This window comes from Poecile atricapillus, chromosome 17 (genome assembly GCF_030490865.1).
Source record: "Poecile atricapillus isolate bPoeAtr1 chromosome 17, bPoeAtr1.hap1, whole genome shotgun sequence".
NCBI classification, from domain to species: Eukaryota; Metazoa; Chordata; class Aves; order Passeriformes; family Paridae; genus Poecile; species Poecile atricapillus.
Genome location: NC_081265.1, coordinates 4,315,876 through 4,336,198, shown reverse-complemented (window position 1 = coordinate 4,336,198; position 20,323 = coordinate 4,315,876). Strand labels below are relative to the sequence as shown.

The 20,323-nt window shown below is 46.7% G+C and overlaps 2 protein-coding genes across 5 annotated transcripts; one reads left to right on the top strand and one right to left on the bottom strand.

Annotated features, from left to right (window-relative positions):
- Positions 1 to 913: 913 nt before the first annotated feature.
- Positions 914 to 15,071, top strand: LOC131585659 (meteorin-like protein). Of its 3 annotated transcripts, XM_058851994.1 has the most exons (8): positions 914 to 1,303; positions 1,810 to 1,887; positions 3,722 to 3,938; positions 4,023 to 4,131; positions 4,428 to 4,487; positions 6,848 to 7,011; positions 12,889 to 13,041; positions 14,934 to 15,071. In XM_058851994.1, the coding sequence occupies exons 1-8, from the start codon at positions 1,233 to 1,235 to the stop codon at positions 14,943 to 14,945; spliced, it is 864 nt and encodes a 287-aa protein (XP_058707977.1). In that variant the 5' UTR covers positions 914 to 1,232; the 3' UTR covers positions 14,946 to 15,071. The 3 variants fall into 3 exon arrangements, with proteins under 3 accessions (XP_058707977.1, XP_058707975.1, XP_058707976.1); XM_058851992.1 differs by having other exon boundaries at positions 3,722 to 4,131; XM_058851993.1 differs by lacking the exons at positions 12,889 to 13,041; positions 14,934 to 15,071 and having other exon boundaries at positions 3,722 to 4,131; positions 6,848 to 7,183.
- Positions 12,225 to 19,544, bottom strand: TRIM25 (tripartite motif containing 25). Of its 2 annotated transcripts, none has more exons than XM_058851989.1 (9): positions 18,858 to 19,544; positions 17,696 to 17,791; positions 17,025 to 17,258; positions 16,400 to 16,556; positions 15,703 to 15,780; positions 15,259 to 15,324; positions 13,867 to 13,893; positions 13,440 to 13,538; positions 12,225 to 12,764 (listed from the first exon to the last, which is right to left on the bottom strand). In XM_058851989.1, exons 1-9 carry the CDS (start codon positions 19,467 to 19,469, stop codon positions 12,232 to 12,234), a joined length of 1,902 nt encoding a protein of 633 aa, XP_058707972.1. In that variant the 5' UTR covers positions 19,470 to 19,544; the 3' UTR covers positions 12,225 to 12,231. The 2 variants fall into 2 exon arrangements, with proteins under 2 accessions (XP_058707972.1, XP_058707973.1); XM_058851990.1 differs by having other exon boundaries at positions 13,440 to 13,535.
- Between the last annotated feature and the right edge of the window lie 779 nt (positions 19,545 to 20,323).

The following is a 20,323-nucleotide window of genomic DNA, read 5'->3' as shown; positions in this document are numbered from 1 at the left end:
GCTCTTGGCAGATCAGTTGTTTCCTTATGGTGTAGTTTGAGATGTGTATTTAGTGCCCAAACATAACCAGACACTGTCTGCACCATTCTTGTCCCTCAGAGAGCAAAACCCCAGAGCAAACCCCACGGCTCACAGCTATTTGAGTATTTGAGATCTCACTTGCCATGAAAGAAACAGTTAGCATGATCTTGAACCTCCAAAATAAATGTTTAAATCAAAATAGGCAATTTTTTTCCTTGGCATCAAACCATGTTTTCAAACCCCAAACTGATTTTCCTTTGGTTTTGAAGAGAAAGGCTGAAATGGGAGAGTAAGGAGGTAGTCCTGTAAAAGTCTGTGTTATAAAAGCTGAGACATCTGGTTTTATTTGATGCAGAGGCACAGTGAGTGTACTTATGTCTCATAAAAATCTGTGATGGTTGGTGCAGTCATTACATGGACACAGTGTGTGATTTGGGTCAGGTTCTGCCTAAGCTGCAGCTTCAGTGGAGCCACAGAACTTCCCCAATCTGTGGTTATTTCACATTAACACAGGGAAACTGGAAACTTGAGTTGGTTGTACCATGGCCTCTCTCTGTGACACATTCCCAGAAGGCTCCATTGAGAAATATCTGCCCCATATTCTTCATACAAATTTGTAAATACAGATTTTTTCACAGCACTGGCTCTGTCACTGAATTTCCTAATGCATCTGTTTGTCTCGTTATTTGTACTGTATTTCTCTGTAGATTTAAGGGTGTGAATTAAAGTATTTAAACTCAGTTTTCCCTTTTCCTCACTATGCATAAAAACAAATGTGAGTCTTCAACTCTGCAACAGCCCCGGGATGAGGATGACTGCCTGGCTCTGGGAGGGCTGCAGCCAGATGAGCTTAGACATTTTGAGAACAAAATTTTGTGTTTTGTTGAACTCTGTGGCCGTGCTTCTGCCTGAGATTCCTGCTGCAAAATTTGAGCATCTCAAACCTCAATACATGGGAAAAGTTGTAGGCAGCACGGTAATGTCATTTGGAGACAAAACTAACACTGGTAACCTGCAAAGATCTGTCAGCTGCTGCTTGCCCACTCCTGGTTCATTCTTCTCCACCCCAGGGAGGAGCTGAGTTTGTGTGGCTTTTCAGTAGGTGCGCTTAAAATGGTTTGAATTCCCAGCCTTCAACAGTGATGTGAAGTGTCCATATTGTTCCTTCTCACCTCTGTTGCCACTTATTTGGGATCTTAAAACAGCTTCTGATGCTGCTCATTGTTTTCTCGAAGAGGGGAAGGAGCCCTGCGAATGCCTTACCTGCGATGAGCAGTTTCAGGTAAGAGTTTTAACCGGAGATGTTTTGGTGTCAGTAGAAACTGGAGATGGAGAGGGAGATGCTGCTGAGAGCAAGTCAGCAAAACTCTCCCGGGGCTTTCCCCAGCGAGGGGAAACGCTGCTGCTGGGAGATGTTCAGGGATCAAGTGGCTCAATGCTTTCTCCTGATGGCAGCAGATGGGTTCCTTTGGGCCTTTGGAAGTGAATACATCCTCCTGTGGGGCCACTTTATCATAGTGTCACTTCCCTCCCCGAGTCCTCTCCTCTGTTCCCTGGTCTCATATGCACAAAAGAAAGAAAGGCTCTGGCCTCTCAGCTCCTGTATTATGCCACAATCAAACCTTTTAAAGACTATTTGTGTGTTGTTTTCTATTCAGGATGGGGTCAGAGCATAGATATTCAGCAGTTTTTTTCTTAGATGGGTAAGACAATAGTTTCACAGAGCTTTCAGGATCACTGGCGCTAATGATAACCATCAAGGTTTAATGCATCTTTAAATGTTTTTAGAATTGCTGGAGTGAGCCGTGCAGAGCACCAGCTTGAGCCAGACTTTAGGCAAAGGTTGTGCAAGGAGTCACAGCTCAGGTGTGAGTGGGGAAGAACACAGGACATTAGCAAAGTGCAAGTCAAAGCATAAGTTCTGTTTCTTTTTTTTTTTAATAATAACAATAAAAATACAAAGTTTTTGTGAATGAACAGTAAAGTGGGTTGAAATAGGATTCAAGGAGTCCAGTATCATGCACTTGGCTAAAGCTCTGGTTTCAGGGTCTCTCCTCTAACAAGTTTATTTTGCTCTTAAGGAAAATCCCTCCTTGCAGAAGGGCTGCAGGCGGACTGTGCCTGTGCATCTGTGGGCAATGTGAGAACCGCAAGGTAACAGATGGCCGGAGGGTCCCGGTGACCGCGGCTGCTGCGGGCTGAGTGCGGAACAAAGCGCTGCGGGTCCCGGGCTGTGCCACCCAGCCGTGCCGAGGGCCATTGTCCCCTCCCGGCCGCGAAATCCCGATTCCACGCTCAAGAGCTGCCAAAAGAGCCTCGCTCTCCCAGACCCGCAGAAGACCATCTCCCCGTGTCGTTCATTGAAAATATGGAAAGAGCAATGCATATAGAAATCTAATTATTGGCAGGCACAGCCCGGCTTTTAGCATGATAATCGTGGGCCCTGGAGCTTTCTTGTGCACGGACCCCTGAAAGAAAATCATGGAAGCAGAAGTTAAAACTATTGAATTTCCATCACTCATTCAAAATTCGCTTTGATTATGCTGACACGATTTTTGTTTGTTCCTAGACGGCGATGAGAAACTGTTATTAATCACTTCTAAATATTTCAGGGACAAAAGGGGGGCTGCCCGGCCCGGGCCATGGGGACAGCGGTGCGAAGGGTGACGGGGGGAGCTGCTGCTGTCCCCGGTGCTGGGAGCTCTCCCCGCGGCGCTGCCGGGGCGGGGGAAGGGGCCGGGACCCCCAGCCCACCCCCCTTTCCTCCCGCCGCCCTTAAAGCCCGGCCCGCTCCCGGCAGAGCCGCCGGCCCATGGCCACGGTGCGGGGCTCGCCCGGGCTGCTGGCCCTGCTGCTGCCGCTGCTGGCCCCGCTGCTGCTGCTGGCAGGGGGATCCCGGCCGGGCAGCGCCGATCGCTGCAGCTGGAGGGGCAGGTGGGTCCGCACGGCCGGGCCGGGGGCTGCGGCCACCGGGAACCGGCCCCGGGGATCGCGGGGAGGGAGCGGCCGGGTCTCACCCTCCTGGTGGGTTTACTTCAGTCACTGGCAGGGAAATAAGCCACAAATGTTCTCAGGCTTCTCAGATATTACGTCCTTTCCCTCTATGTTTTGTTGCCTTTTTACTTTTCTTTTAGCTAATTATGCTGGCACGGATTTGATTTTCGTAAGTGACTTCAGCAAAAGTAACTCTTCTGAAAGCGGTGGAGTTGCACAGGCTTGAGCGAGAGCTCGGGAGAAGGGCCAGCACCACCCTTTTTACCAAAACATTTTCTTGATAAGTTTGTGTTGGAAATATGGCATAACATCACTGTGCAGCTCCTGCTGTGAGTGGCTCTCACCCCCATCCACTCACTTGCTGGTGGGATTTTCTGGACAGCTCAGCCAGTCGTACCACAAGGAAAAGTTTTGAGCTATTTAGCAGTGAGAAGTTGCCCTCTGAGATTTCTCTGGGTGCTCCAGGCATCCAAACATGGATTTGGTGAAAGGGGCTGAGGCTCCTTCCCGTGCACCCAGCTGTGAGCATTCCCTGTCCCTCTGTGGTTCCTACGGCTCAGATCTGAGGGAAGGAGCCCAGTCCAGCTGGAGAAAACCAATTTAAGGGTCATCAGGAATAAGACCTGCATGTCCAGGTGATGCACACTGCAGTGGCTCCCCTCTCCTGCCCTGCTGTTTCTGACAGAGCTGTGCTGTTTCTCGGCAGTGGTTTGAGCTGGGAGCCCGGTTCCCGTGCCGTGGAGCAGATCCACCTGCGCTGCACCGAGGGCTCCCTGGAGTGGATGTACCCGGCACGAGCCCTGCGAGTGGTCCTGGAGCCCAACCTGGCCAGTGGCCGGCACACCACGGTCTGCATCAAACCCGCCAGCGACTTCCAGGGCGCCAACATCTACGTGGAACATTCTGGGCAGCTGCAGCTGGTGGTAAGCGAGGCAGAGGGGGCTCGGGCCCAGCACGTGTCCTGCTTCAGTGCCCACACCCCACCAGGAGTGACCCTGTTCCTGCAGGCCAGCCCGCACAGGGACATCAGCCGCCGCACCGCCAGCTTCCAGTACGAGCTGCTGAGCAAGCAGAGCACCGCCGGCCACGACTTCAAAAAGATGGCTCTCTTGGAAGGTAAGAGCAGGGGATCCACTTGGGGGGCAGATCTAAGGTGGCAGCTGATCCCCACTGGGCTGGTGCATCCCTGGGGACAGAGGCTGCTTTGGCACTGCCCTGCTGCCCTGCAGTGAGAACATCCTCTGTGCTTTTATCTTTGCTGTGGTGGTACGTGAGTAACAAGAACTTTGGTTTGCATCTGAACACAATGCTCTCCAAGCTGGTAGTTCTGCCCCATTTCCCCTCTGAACTCACCGGTCCTTTTACAATGGGATGTACTATAGTGTTATAAGTAACTGCTCTGTTTCTTTTAGCTATGTGCCGTCCTTGTGACAACATGGAACTCCTCATGGCCATTTGCAGCAGTGATTTTGGTAAGCTGACTAAAGGGGAGTCATTCTGCCTTTAATTTATATTTATTATTTGGATTTATTTGCTGTTTTTCTTAAAATAATGGCATGACTGATCATCCTCTGATCGGGGAAAGAAACTGGAAAATGGGGGACAAAGTGAAACCTAGAAGGGAGAAGCTTTGCTGCCAAGGTCTCATTTCCTGCAGGCAGAAAGGTTGTGAACTAAAACTGAACTGTGAGTAATGCTCACAGGTGTGCTGCTGAGTCACAGATGCATAGATGGACACTCAGGTTGAACATGCTTGGTGTGGTCATTTTAATCCCTTTGTATTTCTTTTTATCACCATTATGAACATGCCTTCTCTCTCCTCTCACAGTTTGTTTTTTCTGTAGAGGCAGTGAGTTGTTTGCAACTTAGCTGAAAATTTCATGTGATTTAAACTTCCCTTCAGTGGCATCCTGGCTAGGTTTCATCCCTTATGAAGAAGCAGCCCAGTTATTAGTCCATAAGAAAAGAAATAATAAGAAACAGTTATCTGATAATACATTAAAATCTTTTCTCCATTTTCCATAATAATGCAATATGATTTTTTTCTTTCAATCATGATTTGTTAATTTTATTCCCACATTTTTCCACATGCACATTTGTACCTCTTTGATTAACTCAAATAGCTACTGCCTCTCCACATAGCCACAGTTCCATTGCTGTAAATGTACCTACATAAAGAAATAAAACCACAAACTCCATATTCAACATTTAAAAACCCCACCAAATCACTGCTTTCCCACCAGGGCTCACCATGCTTTAAAGCTGATAAAATCAGACACCAGCATCACGGTGCAAATACAAAACCAGTGCAGAGCGTGCTTCCTTAAGAGTGCTCCACAACTGGTAATTTTTATTCTTCTTCTAAATTATTTGGTGTGATCCTGCCCGTTGTTTGTCCTGGAGGAAGGTGCTGGTTCCCAAGTGGGTTCTGTCCCCACTGGAGACTGACAGATGTGGGGGCCAGGCACACAAAGGGGGCACTCACACTCACAGCAGCAACAGAGCAGCAGAAACAGCCCTTTGAACTGACTCTATTTATGGCCTGACTTCCTTGCCCTGCGCTCACAAATCGCTATCATCAGCTTTTTTGATTAGAGAAAATAGCTGCTAATGAAAGTGTAAATGACACTGGGAGTGAATGGGGGCTTTATGGTTGTCCTTAGCATGGGGGTCTGCAGTCACTGCTCCCCAAGCAGTGCAGGAGCCACTTGGAGCACCAGGAACAAGTGCATTAATAGACTTGGCTGCATCTGATTAAAAATGATCACACAAGGAGGGAGACAGAGAGCAGGGACATCTGTTACACAAAATTCTGGATTCCCTTGGAAATCTAAATAAATCAGAAAGTTCTTGAAAACTTTTGAGATAAGGTTTTTCGTCATCTTGGGTTGTTGAGTTTTCTGTACAAGAGTGAAGGAGTTTAGTGGCAGGAGGATGATTGTGTAACTCTCGCTTGCTGAAGAGCTGTTTCTCAAATGGTGGATGTTTCTGAGCCTTCTATGGATGCAGGATTGAAATTAATTTAATTAGTAGAAGAATAACAGGTTGCTGTGAAAAATAGGGGCAGTGACAATGATAAAGGTGGCTTCAGGACAACAAACACCTGTCAGATGGGATGCTTCATTCTCCCTATGATGGATACAAAGAATGCTGTCAAACAGAGACAAAGCTTCTTATGCTTTCCTTCCAGCTAGGATCCTTCTGAGAGAAGGAGGTACATGTATGCAAAGTGATTTTTAAATAAGGCTTCACAAAAAGTCACTTTAAGAGTTCTGAGTGTTGTTCACTACCTCCCAAAATGTCTTTTGGTGGATGGATGACATTGCCTTTTGAGAGAGAAAAAAACACTAAACCTTTAAATGAAAAACATGTAACAAGCTCTCATTTTTTTTTTTCTGACCAAATCATATTCTGATTCTTCTTGGATCTCTGTTAGTGCTGTGAAAGGAAAAGCTCCAGAGTCCCCTGGAGTCAGGAAGGAGGTGGCTGTGATAGTCATTGCCTTGGAACACAACTGAAAAAAATTAATCCCTGAGCTGACTTCTTGTCATGTGCTTTTTTATCTTCCACTACTTTGCATTATCAACCTTTTTCCTGTGGTGTAGCTGGTTTGAGTAGTCATAAAGCACAATTCCAAGGACGTAGCACAGCTTGTGTGGGGATCCCCCGTGCAAAGGATGCAATGTAAGCTCAGAAATGTGTCCACATGCAGGTGGTAGGTGTAAAAAGTGCACAGCAAAGCTGCTGTCCAGTTATTTTATTCATTGAGCTCATAGTACCTGAGCTGTTCTCCTGCTGCTCCATAACCAGCTCCTGTTTTCTTCACATCCAGTGGTGAAAGGATCCATCCGAAATGTCTCCCACGACTCAGAGAACCGCATGTCCCAGGTGGATGTCCGTGTCCACAAAGTCTACAGGCAGAAAAACAGGATTTTCCAGCAGGAGGAAGGGAGTGGGGAGTGGAGAGGCCCCATCCAAACCCTTCTGCAGTGCAAGGTGAAGAAGGGAGGGGGAGATTTCCTCTTCACTGGGAATGAACACTTTGGGGAAGCCTGGCTGGGCTGTGCCCCTCGGTTCAAGGATTTCATGTTGGTTTACCAGGCTGCCAGAGAAAGGGGAGCCAACCCTTGTGAGTTTGAGATCAACTGACATCAGAGACACTGCTGCTGAGAGTTGAAATATTTCAGCCTAGTCTTTGGATATTGAATCTGGAGCAGAGTTAAAGCTAAAGTTAACAATTCCACCCAAACTGGGACCTGGAGGATTTCCTGAAGATAATGGCTCTGTGAGCCCTGTGAACTTTGACTTTTAACCCACATTAATTTCTCTTCCTTCACATTTTCTTTGCCTCATGAAATAACTCTGAATTTTGGAAAGACAGTCTTTTGGGGAAAGTTAGAAAGCAGCCTGTGCTCAGCACTAGAAAAGTCTCTCTAACATCCCTTGCTCTGTGTAAATGTTATGTGCTTTTTCTCTGGATATTTTTCTCCTCTCCCCAGTCTCTGTTTGAATTCCTTTACAGGCAAATGTGAAAACTCTCTCTAACCTGGGAGGAAAAACTATCTCTAAAGCAAAAAAAAGCCCTTTCTTCACCAAAAATTACTTGATTTTTAAAATGGAACATAGATGCTATAAAAAGTGCTCGCTCTTTTCTGACATTGAAAAACATTAAGGAGTTTAATACAAGCACAGACAAAATGCAACTAAGTTGCCTCCTTAAAGTTCTGTTGAACTAATTTAGGATCAAGAATTTCTCTCTTTTCACCTAAATTATCTGCCTCTTTTCAATTACCTTTTATTGTTTGATTGGTGGCTCCTCCCACCCTCCCTTAGTGCTTTAGCCAGACTCACATAATTGCCTGTATTTTATGTAAATGGAATTGCTACACCGTAAAATGAAATACAAATGTGTCTACCACACAGAGCCCATAAATGGTGTGAATAAAGCCATTATTTCCCATGTAATGGCATCTGATTGCAGCCTGAGCCACACGAGGCTGACAGATGTGAGCCCATGACAGGGCCTGGAGAAAACTGAATGAGGAGAACTCTGACAGGCCACAATTAATTGACTTTTGGAATGACTCCTCTTTTCCACAGTTCTACTTGGCTGAGCAAGATTCACAAATTGCTGTCTTGAACTTTTTTATGGAACAAAATAGCTGCCAATGAAAGTCTAAATGACATGAGCTTTGAATAGGAGTCATACAATGACCACACTGTGACACGTTTTTAACTGGCATTGATTACTTGAGAAGTAGCAACCACTTAATTGTGAGGGAATTAGGAAGGGGAGAAGAAACGGGAGGGAGTCAGAGGAATGGGTACAGAAATATAGTCTGTTAAATACAATTTTACTAAAATAGGGAATGTCTTGATAAACATTTTTACATATATTCACAGAGAGTATGATTTGGATTCTAAGTTGTTCTTTTTGCTGTGAAAAAGTAATCACAAAGCTAAATCAAGAGGAAATGTCATTAGCAAGGAAGAAAACAGACCTTGCATGAATATGATCGTGCTGACTCCCCTCAGTACCTGCTCAGGCCCCTGGCTGTAGTCACAGTCAAGTTTGCACAGATATAAAATACCTGTTTGTCGTTGGAAACTGAGGCAAAGTTTTGACAGACCTAACTGACCTCCTGATCCCAGGGACATCATGGGAAAGTAGCAAAGATGAGGAATTTTTCCACCCTCTCTTAGTTTTTGCAGTACCCATCACGTGCTCAAGCAACACCAGGAAAGTTTCTCTCCCAAAACCTTCCTCAGCCCACTTGCAGAACTTTAGGTGGAAATGTTTAACTTGTTTCATGGATGCTTTGCTTGGGCTGATTTTTAAATCTATTGAGGCACCACAGCAGCTCCCTCTGAGTTGTTTTCCAGTGGCCACATGGGGAAGCAGCAGCTTGCAATTCCACTGGGTGGTATCAGCAATCATCACCTATTGCTGCTTCCAAGTGTAACTTAGGCTGGCAGATGCTGGATCTCTCACTGAAGGCTTTTTAAAGCAATTCCACACTGGTCCTCCAGCTGAGGACCATGGTTTTCCTTACCCAAAAAGGTCTCCAGCTTTGTTCACTGGGAAAGATGATCTCCTCATCCTCAGTGAGGAAGCAGCATTACTGATAACTGGTGTGTGGCTCAGGGGGAGGAGGCAGTTTAGGACCAGTCCAGAGAACACCACAGCTCTCCCATAACCCAGTGGGTGATGCACTAAGAGCCATCCTTGTACCCTTGTGCCCTCACTTCTGCCTCCCTCCCTGAGCAGAAAACAAAACATTCAGAGTTAGGGTTTCCTGTGAGTGTTTATTGAATTTAAACCATCACCATTCACCAGCCACCACAAGCACATGGAGCAGATCCAAATCCATGGTGGTGGCCGTGCCTGTGTGGACAATAACACACCTTATACAGACTGAAATACAGGGTTGATATATCAGTATAATCAACAGGTTTATAACTACATAAGCATTCCTTTCTCAAAATACACTGTTTTACCAATGTCTTTAATTGAAGAAAAGATTAAACATTCATTTATTTTCATTCAGCAACTTTTTTTGATTTACTCTCACTTTTATGTTAAAATGCAAATCAATGCGCATCTTCACGGTGTTAACACCAGAATTAGTTCTTTTCCTAGAATAATTTGCTTTATTTTTAATACTAAAAAGAGAATTACAATTTAAAAATATGCTCCTTTATATGTCTTGTTTAAAACCAGTGCAGCTCTGACAAGTACTGCCCAAGTAAAACCACTTCAGTTGTGTTTTAAAATGTTTTAAAATGAAAAGGTTTTAAAATGATCATTTATCATGCAGTAACTAGGATTTTTCCTAAACACACTAATTGGTTATAATAGTTATATCACACTAATGTTCCAATATATGCAAGATACCTGAAGCTAACCAAAACATTTCTCAGAAGCCACAGATCGGTCCTAGTAATGCCAAGATCACCATTTCCATCCCCACACGAATCATTCACTTAAGAGCTGGACTCAGTGATCCTTGTGAGCCCCTTCCAACTCAGAATATTCCATGATTCTGTGAATTCCAAATTAACAGAACTTCACTCTATGACTTGTAGTCATTCATAGCACAAAAGAAAAGCAAAACACAGGATCAGGGGCCCAGCAGAAGGCTTGTTTCACTGCCTGGTAATGCAGGGCACCTCCTGTGTTCCACGTGCTTGGTCCTACACCCATGTCCCATGTCAAGAATCTCACTTGGTCCAATCAGGCAGAATAAAAGCTGCTCTTTACTTTGTCTGGGTGTCCCTCCAGACTATGGCCACAGAAGCCCATAGACTCAGAGGGCAGTACTGACACCTCTTTAAAGTCAAGAAGCAAGGAACAGAGGATGGGGACCTTCTCCACTGCACAGACTGCTGGAGCACGTTTTTGCCCACAGCCCAGGGGACAGAGCACTCCTTCAGCACCCTGAGTGCATCTGCAGCCCTACGGCACAGCCAAGCAGCAAAAGGATTTTTCAGAGGGAACTGCTCTTATCTTTCACTGCTGAAAAACTGGAAGAGCAGAAAACCCAGTTTGTCATCCACTGTTGGTTCCCAACAGGGCACAGCCACCTTCTGCACCTTTTGCAGAGTTCTGCTCAGGCTGGGAGTTTTAGTGCTGACTGTGCCTTGGGAAGTGAAGACCCTTGAGAGGGTAGAACTGTTCCAAAGACAGCCATGGCACTTTTAGATCCACCATCAATTCCATATCATATTCTGACCAAAAAATTGGAATAAATGAGACCTGTGCTACCCTTGACAAAGTACTGAGTTTACAAACCAAGTAAAAATAGAGACACCAAGCCTGAATTCCTGAAAGCCAAAGCACTTTGGCTAATGTGGAATGTAATCACAAAGGTTCTTTTCAGCCTTTTAACAATTCCCTGCCAAACTGCCAGCAGCGGCTTTGTGCTCTATTTCACCAAGTCCTGTAAGGGGAGTTTTACAAATCAAAGTCCAGGACAGGTCTCGTCTGAGTTTCCCATGGGCTACAAGAAGTAAGAGCTGGCACACTAAGTCCAGAGGCACCAACAAGATACAGGCCCAAGAACTATGAGATCCAAATACCTTGACTGCCTATAGATTGTTTTAAAGTTATAAGTAAGAAGTACAGATTTCTCTGTACCTGGTGAGAACTTCTGAAGACATACCACAACTCAAAGAACAGCAGGAGAATTAAAAATCCATCCCAGGAGGAATGGATGCATATTCTCCTTTGTGCTAATCCTCTGTATGTCAAGACTCACCCTCTGCCCACAGGCCTCATGCAGAGAGAAACAACATTTTCCAGATACTTGCACTCTGTCTTGAGACTCCTCAAACTGGAGTCTCAAAAACATGAAAGAAATACAGTTTCTACCACCTGAACAACAAAAGATACACCAGCAGAGAATATCCCACCTCATAAAGAGGAAAAGCTTTATGAGGGGAGACCCTGAGAACAGGAATGCACCCCCTGAACTCCTCAGCACACACAAAAACCCCAGCACTGAAGAGCCTTCAGCGTGAAGATGTGAAGCATGCTCTGGGTCACATGACACAGAATGCTTCATCCCAAAATCTTCATCACAGGATGCACAGCACTGCTCTGCTCTGTCTTCCTGACAACTCTCTGGTGTATTCCCCATGTCTGGGTTAATGTCATTTGTTTCCTGGTGATTCTAATATAATTTCTTTCCCATCAATTCTGAAAGTCTCTGCAATTCCATTTCATGAGATCTGTCCTATTGGCTTTTATAACTCAGAGCCATAAGAGCTGAACTTAGGGATTTAACAGCTCTTTCTGTAGCACCTGGTGGAGTCATAGACTGAGAACACCTGTATGGACAACAGTCTGCACAGGCAAAAGGGCAACAGTGAGACCTCCATCAAAGCCTGAATTTGTCACAGAATTCTTCCTGTTTCTTTCTCAAAGGGGTTATTGCTACCCATGGAACACATTAATTCTGTTGCTCCTTTAAAGGAAACCACAGAAGCCACAGGGGCCACATTTACCATTTGATTTTAGGGCAATCAAGACCTTTGCAAACCATTGTAGTTTCTACTATCACCAACATTTTGCTAAATCACTATCTAAAGGCTTTAGCAATTCAGACCAAAGAATTGACAGATTTCCTAAACTGCTTAAAAGAGATGATAATTTTTGTATCAAACAATCAATCTTTGAGACAGATTATTAAATGAACTAAACTGAGATACAAGATCTTAGTCTTTCATGTGACAGAGAGAGAGAACAGCATCACTGGAAAACAGCCAGAAGGCTGGGTACAAGGCTTCAGTGAACTGAGCTTTGAATTTATAGATCAAGTTATGCTTCTCCCCCACGGCTGTGAAAATCACAAACCCCCCATCGCAGTGCAGCAGCACCCCAATCTTGGTAGCCTTTGTGTTGGGCAGGGACTTTTCCACATCATTGTGCCAGGATGATATTTTGGAGTTGAGCCACTCGATGCACCAGGACTTGCTGTTCCTGCCCAGGCGGCTGTCGGGGCCCTGCCGCTCCATGCTGCCGTAGCACACCCCGATGCCACAGAAGCTGCCCTGCTGCAGCTGCACCTCCCAGTAGTGGATGCCCCTCTTGAAGCACTGGAAGCCCAGCACCTGCCGGTAATCGGTGAAGCGCTGAGGGTGGTACTTGTGACCTGTGAAGGTGTCTGAGATGGACATCCTGGTGTAGTTCTCAGCCAAAACCACCGTGTTGTGAGCTGTGTTGTAATCCAGAGTGATGTTGGCAGCATCTGCAATGACGTTAATCTCTAATCATTAATTGAAGGTACTGAAGAACAAAGTGCTTTTATTTATCCCACCCTGCACCAGCACTTGTTGCCGTGTTTATTTACAGCTCTGCTCTCCTCAGTGCAGACAGGTCTTGGGGCCAGAGTAAAAGCTGCTGGGTTCATCTGCACAACAGGCAAATGGAGGCTGGTTTTCTTCCTTCCTGCAGCCCCACAGGATCCCTTCATCACCCAAATACACCCTGGCAAAAGAAGGCGATTGCTGATCTGGCAGCAAAAGGTATGCCATGTTGTATAGCATCTTAACAAGCCATCATGGGCTCATATAAAAGCCTGCATTTAAAAAGAACATTTAAAAATAATCCAGTATATTACACTGTATTTCTAGGCTACCCTAATGCTGTCTTTTTCAGGGAAACTGAAGTCATTACTTAAAAACTTCATTTATCTTCATAAAGATACTTGGATGCTGAAAATTAATTTGATTCATCTGGCAAAAGAACCACTTAGAAACTTCCTGCCCCCTTTTTCTCCAGAAATTTCCTTCATTTGTAACAACCTATTAAGCTAAAAAAATGCCCTCAGAAGTATTTTTGTCAGGTAACTACAGAGGACACATAACACCAGTAGAACAAGAGCAAAGTTCATCTTTAAGGAGCGTAATGTTGGGTGTCTTACACTGCAGAAGCTCCTCTCTGGGTTTCTTCAGGAAGCTGTCAATGAGCTCTTTAGCAGCAGCAGCAGCAGCAGATGTGGTGGTTGGTGTAGTGGTTGCTGCTGTGTCAACAGAAGAAAAGAGAGTTTGGCCAGTTGGGAAGAGAACTGACATATTTAACATATTTAACATATTTAACAGCCCATCACAGACACACTCAGGCTGGAGCTGATCTGCTGCTCCATGCAGGGTTAACCTCAGTATTAACTGTTCACTGTCATGTCAAGTTTTCAAAATCCCACTCTCTGGACATCTCTCAGTGTTTGATTGCTCTCACAGTGGCCAGCAAGAGCTGAATTTTTGCTCAATACACCAACACTAATGACCATCTTATAATTTTAAGAGCAGACAATGAGAATTAGAATAGGCATGATGAAAGTTTGGACTCACCAACTTTAGCAGCTTTCTTTTTCTCTTCTGGAGTGGGGGGAAAGAAAAAAGCAAACTGTGAGTTCTACTGGGAGGCAAAAGCCACTGGTAAGACTATGTCAGCTGTGACACCATCACCATGGCTCTTCTGAAGCTGCAGCAGTAAAGAGCTGACAGTCAGCAGGCTAAAGCCATGTACAAATACCCTCACACTGGAAAGCTGTAGGAGACCCTTTCTGGGGACAGTCTGAGACACGACAAAGACCTCTATAAGCGAGTTAGGTGCTAGAAGTTTATTTCAGGGTGTGGGATAGAGAGAGAGAGGGAGCCTGCTATGAGCCAGCAGATAGAGCTCAAAGCGGGCTCAGAGAGAGCAATACAAAATAGGGTAAGATACGAATACATGAGTTCAAGACTTAAGATTGCTAAGAAATAGAGTAACAGAACAGAACAGAAGTGAGAGAGCCGGGAAAAAGAGAGAGCTAAGAAAGACCAAGAGCTAAGAGAGACTAAGAGCTAAGAGTTAAGAGAGACTAAGAGTTAAGAGTGAAGAGTGAAGAGTTACCAAGAGAGAGCGAACTCTCTTTTACAATTATTTATATAACCTATACATATGAATACTCTATTCCTTTACCAACCAATCTTTCTAAGTATACTAATACAGTAACATTTGTATACAACCTATAGAAAATGCTATTTTTGCATATTTTTAGTTATCTCAGGATCTTTCAGACCTTTCCTTATAAGGCTAGGAAGAGGGGTCTCAGCTTGGTTTTATTGCAGGAAAGAATGTGTTCTGGCATACCAGCCCGGTTTCTTTGAATTATTCAAACCGTGCTATCATTTGTATTTCTTCCTTAGCCTTTCTGGCTACAGAGTCATATTTATAATTTCTTTCTAATTCTGCCTTCCCAACAGAAAGCCCAACAGAAAGCTGCATTATCAAGCACAATCTTTCATTTGCTTCCTATTTCACAGCGTCATAAACCTGGAAGGAGCTTGATCTCCCCTCCAGGAGCAGTGTGTTTGGGCATGTACAATACTCCTGTTCCCATGAGGAACACTGACTGTTCCTTTCCTTTTTACAGCAGAGCTTTTAGTGCAACACCACGAGCTGCAGCTCCATTCCAGTCCTGCTTCCCCAGCACATCCCCCCAACTGCTCCACACCCAGCACTTGGACCATGTGGCAAGAGCTTCCTGGAAGTAACTGAACTTGGTTCTTAATGGTTGGATTTACTTCAAAAAGAAAACATGGAAGATCATCCAAAGAGGCTACAGTGCCCATTGGTTCTGGTATCTGGACAAAACAGTACTGAAAATCCCCAGAAGAACCTGCCACAAAGACCATCACCCCAGCTCTAGACTGGAGGCAGCAAAATGTTTGAGGAAGGCTCCTTCAATCATCACTTACTGGTATCTGTGTTTGCCTGCGAAGTGGTTTGAGCCTGGGTACTGGTTTTCTCTTTGTGCACCTGGTCTGTGAGGGAGGAAGAAAAAACACAGAACATGAGAAGATCCTAAGCAGACCTCAATACATACAAATCTATCAAAGAAACCAAAAAGTGTTTGGCACAAATTAAAAAAACTTGCAACAGCCACAGGGTGAGGAGGCTCTGCTTTGCTTTACAGCCCACACTGACACCACTACAGGCTCAGGCACCGTGCAGTTCACCTGTCCAGCTCACACAGCAGCATCCATCCCCAAATATCCCAAAGCACCCTCCCTTCCCTGTGCCAAGGTGCTCACTGAGGTCATCACTGCATCACCACAGCAAACAGCCCTTGGATAAATGCTCCAACTCTCATTTAACAGTAAAGCCATAGTTAGGACAGGATGATGTTCTGTAGTACTTACGAGGTCCAGAAGCCTTTTTTCCAGCAGAAGGTTTGTTTGGATGAGCTGCTGGAGGGGCCTTAATTTTCACAGGTTTGGCTGCAATGGTGATAATTTACATTATGGTTTGTATGGCCAGGAACAGTCATGCACTAGTGAGGACATCTTTCCATCTTATTTTTCACTTATGTGAACTGAAGTGATATTTGGCAGAGATGGGAACTCCCAGAGATGGGCACACCCATGCCCCAGTCCAAAAGATAATTTGGCTGCTAAGTAGAGCTTTGTTCCACCACACTTACACAATCAGCACCTTTACAGTTGGGTAAACTGAGTCCTGCCACTCTAAAGCCTTTCAAATCTCCCTCCAAATCCACATCCTAACCACATCCAACCCTGCCACATAGTAACACCATAAATTACACTGAGGAAGAAAGGCTGAGCTGCGCCAGAAGGGTGTGATATGATACTCGTCAGCTTATCCAAGTATAGACAGCAGTGAAGAAACACTGGCATGTTTTGTCTCCCATTTTAGCCCAGACTGTAAAGGTTTTGTGTGGAAATGGAGCAGTGCAGAGACTGGAAAACACAATTTACATTACCCAACTGCATTTGTTCCACTTTTTAAAAAAAATTATATTTGGACTGGAGAGGCAAGATCCCTCATTTCAGCTCAAAGCAAAATTAGAAAATGCCAATTTCTCCAGTGATACAATACCTTCTTCTTTTTTCTCCCTACTCTGAATCAATGAAACTTTCACTATGTCTTTGAGGGTAATGGCAGACTGGTAAGTGGAATGCATCACATTTTGGTCCATTTCAACTACAGGAACAAAAGCCTCTTTTGTTGATGTTTGTTGCAGTGCTGCTGCTCTCTGAAATGACAAATAAGAGACCACCTTGTATAGCACACAGAGAAAAATACAACCAACTTACTTTAAATGGTGTAGAGTTTGTACATTCATCTCAAATTCAAGGGAACAAAGGCTACAGTCAGACACAGCTCATGGCAAAATTCCAGCAGCAGCTCAGATGCCTTAATTCCCAATGGTACCTGAATCAGTGAGCAGACAGGTCACAGCACAGAGCTGCCACACCCCACAGAGGTGACTCCTGCCCAGTGACTCCTCTGCCTGTGGACTGAGGAAGTTACCAGACACCCCTTCTGCATTCTTTCACTGATATTTGTGTACTTTTCAGTACATCCTCTGACAGCAGGCTCTTGCATACCCCTGCATCTCCATTTGACTGGAAGTCTCTGGAGAGGGGGACAACCACAGCAGCTTTTTGTCATTCTGCATTCTAGAATGAGGAATAGGATTCACATTTAAATGACACGTTACCTTCAAAAATAGAACGTCATCACTTTCAGTCAGTGCCATCTCAATCTGATCCTTGAGAGACAGAATTTCTTTCTTCTTATTTCCCAGAACACTATAAATATAATCAAATTTATTCCAAACTCTCTTTTCTTCCTCTGTAATTGCTTTCATGATCTCATTTTCTCTTTCTTCAATTAAAGCTTTAATTTCTGAAAACTCATTTCTGATCAATTCCTTCTTTCTTGAAGCTGTCTCCTGGAGCAGAAAGAGCAGATAGGCACTGGTTTCAAAAGAACAGTTTGTAAACAAAATACTCTCAGCGCTACTGCAGGAAAGCCTCTGAGGAACAGGTGGGCTTCTTTTCCTTGAAACAGGCAAGAAAAGAGCTGTGGATTTTTATGTGCTTTGGAAAGAAAACTCCTTCCCTCACAAGGAATGGAGCCCTTTGTCAGTGCTGCCCTCATGTGAGGATATAAAACCTTGAACAGTGCATGGTTTACTCCCATCTCCCACAGAGCTGCCTGGCCCTGCCAAAACTCTTCTTTTCTGTTCCTTCCTAGGAAGGAACACCTTCTCCTGCCAATGCAGCCTCAGTACTACAGCCGTTGTCACAAGGGTACAACCACCAGCTCCAGGCAGTGGCCAGTGGGTGCCAGGCAACCTGAGAGCTCTCTGAACAGTCACCCACTTACAGCAGACTGGTTCTGGTTTGTTTTCACCGTGCTCATTGCCCGGGCAGTTCTTTCACTCTGGTTATGCAGCTCCACCAGTTTTTTCTTCAGCACCGACTGCAACAGGAGAGACCAGAAAGTATTTCAGAGAGGCAGTTGTCACGTCTGCTCTCAGTTTTAAATACTCTTGTAAGCATTCAGCTTAAATTAATACTTTCAGCTTAAAACCTATCTTCCCTTCAACCTCAGAGGATGTAAAAGCACTGTCCTGCACACGTGTGCCTTACCCACACCCTCCCCACCTCTCCCAACAGCAAGATGCCACTGTTGACACTCTCCTCACAAAGAACCCGGTGCTTTCATCAGTGCAGCAGTTCTCATGCTAAGAATAAATATTACATTAGCTCTCAGGTCAGACTTTGGGTACCAAGTTGATGCTACTGTTCACCCCTATCCTTTGGAGAATTTTCTCGTTCAGATGTGATTTACCCGTTCCTTTAGTTCAAGATCCTGCTAAGCTCAATCAGGGCTAAGTTCTGCAGCTAAGCTGCGTACACACTCACTGAACAGATGGGAGTTCGGCCACCTAAACTTTTTTGGCATACTTTACTCATCCACACTGATTTTCAGCTGTGCTGGAAAATAGAAACACCAGGTTTCCCTCCCTTCTACTCTGTGAACCTCCTTCTCGCTTTCTTCTACAAACTGGAGATCTCCCTAGGATATCTTTATAATTCTTCTTTTTAAGAACATTTGCAGAGGAACGTCAGTCCCTCAGGCTGTGACAAGCCCTGGACGGGAGCAGAGCAGAAGAGGAGTCTCAGAGTTCTGGGTGATGCCACAGAGTATGGGAGGCTTCACTGGTGAGCCCAGCCCAGGAGCTGGCGATCAACTCCCTGACAGCGCCTTCCCAGACCCCTGCCCCTGAGCAACTTCTCGGGGAGGGGAGGAAAACGCAAGGAACGATTCTGAGGACGTGCCTGAGCACACGCTGGAGGGCAGATAACACTTTATCAGTGCCAGACACCAGATTTACAGTCCGTGTCTTGCTCTGGCCTGCACCCCGCGCTCCAGAGCGGCTCTCCAGGCACCGGGGGAGCCAAGGGGGGCTCCGGGCTGCCCTTGGGAGGCTGCTCCAGCCCCGGGGGACACCGGCCACCCCCGCCTCGCCCCGCCTGCTCACCTGGGCAGCGGCTTTCGCCTGCTCCAAGGGGTTGGTGGGGCACGTCTTGTGCCCGAGCAGGCAGAGGGAGCAGATGCAGACGCCGTGCCGGCTGCAGAAGAACTCAAAGAGCCTGTTGTGCTGGGGGCACTTGCGCTGCTGCAGGTCCCGCAGGGGCGGGCAGAGCTGGTGGTCGCGGAAGGCGGGGCTGTCGCGGTGCGGCCGCAGGTGCTCGGCGCAGAAGGACGCGGTGCAGGTCAGGCAGGTCTGCACGGCCGGCGCCTCCTGGCAGCTGTCGCAGGACACGGGGGGCTCCCCCGCCCAGCACCCCCCCGCCTCCCCATCCTCATTTTCCTCTTCCTCGCCCTTGGCCCCGGCGCGGCCCTGGAGCTGCTCCACCACCCGGCACAGCACCGTGTTCTTCTGCAGCTGCGGGCGGCCCTCGAAGGTGGCCCGGCACTGCGGGCAGCTGAAGCCCCCCGAGAGGCCGGCCCAGCTGAGCTCCAGGCACGAGGAGCAGAAGTTGTGCCCGCACGGCACCGTCACGGGGCTGCTGAAGAGGCAGAGACAGATGGAGCAGGTGAGCTCTTCCTCCAGCCCTGACAGGCCCGACTCCGACTCCAGCGCCGCCATCGCCCCGTCCGCAGCTGCCCCCAGAGCCAGACACAAAACTCGGAGAAACGAAACTACGGCCGGGGCTTTCCGGAAAACGACGTGTCCCATCCCCGCCCCGACGGGAGGGGCGGCGGCCGAGGGCCGGACCCTGCGGCGCCCGCCCATGCCCGTAGCCCCGGGGTGCCGGGGGCTCTGCCCTGCGCTACGGGACCCCGGGCCGGGGACGCGGCTCCCGAGGGGCTCCAAGCCGGGGCAGCGGCACTCGGAGGTCGGTTCTGAGCCGGGTGTTCACCATCCGATGCCCCCCGCGCTGCCCGGGCCGCTCCCGGCTCAGGGGAACTCGGAGCGGCCCCAGCTCAGCGCTCCGATCACCGCGCCCGCCCGGGACTCAGGGATGCTCTGAACCTCAAATTCCCCCGAGCACCGCCCCAGCTGCTCCGAGCTGTGGGTAACCTGGCTGCGGGAGATCCTACGGACTCATAGGACGGTTTGGGCTGGGAAAGACCTTAAAAATCATCTGTTTGCAACAGCTGATGTCAGTGCAATGTTCTTAAATCACACAGGTTACTGCATTGTGATTGTGGAAATCATCTCAACAGAAGGTGCTTCCACAAATTTCTTTTTCCCAGTCTAACTGAGTTCAATAATCACTGTTTCTAACAGGAACATTGATGCTGAATAGCAGCATGGCAAGTACTCCTGTCTTAACTAACTTGACCCCAAATTCTTCCAATGCTCTCTTCCTCCTCTGTCTTCTGCCCTTGTCTGCTGGCGTCCCAGGGACTTCCTTGGGGCCCTCTGTATTCCTCCACCCATGCTGGCAGCAGGGATGAAATGGAGCAGTTTGGCTCAAACTCTGTGACCCACCCCCC

Bases quoted from the DNA above. Each gene is read 5' to 3' on its own strand.
- LOC131585659 (XM_058851992.1), top strand. From the start codon at position 1,233: ATGCTGCTCATTGTTTTCTCGAAGAGGGGAAGGAGCCCTGCGAATGCC. The intron at 4,132-4,427 runs GTAAGAGCAGGG...TGTTTCTTTTAG, and splicing joins AAAGATGGCTCTCTTGGAAG to CTATGTGCCGTCCTTGTGAC. The intron at 7,012-12,888 runs GTGAAGAAGGGA...TCCTCAGTGCAG, and splicing joins AAACCCTTCTGCAGTGCAAG to ACAGGTCTTGGGGCCAGAGT.
- TRIM25 (XM_058851989.1), bottom strand. From the start codon at position 19,469: ATGGCGGCGCTGGAGTCGGAGTCGGGCCTGTCAGGGCTGGAGGAAGAG. The intron at 17,259-17,695 runs GTAAGTGGGTGA...TTTCTGCTCCAG, and splicing joins CAAACCAGAACCAGTCTGCT to GAGACAGCTTCAAGAAAGAA. The intron at 15,325-15,702 runs GTAAGTACTACA...CCTCCCTCACAG, and splicing joins AAAAAAGGCTTCTGGACCTC to ACCAGGTGCACAAAGAGAAA.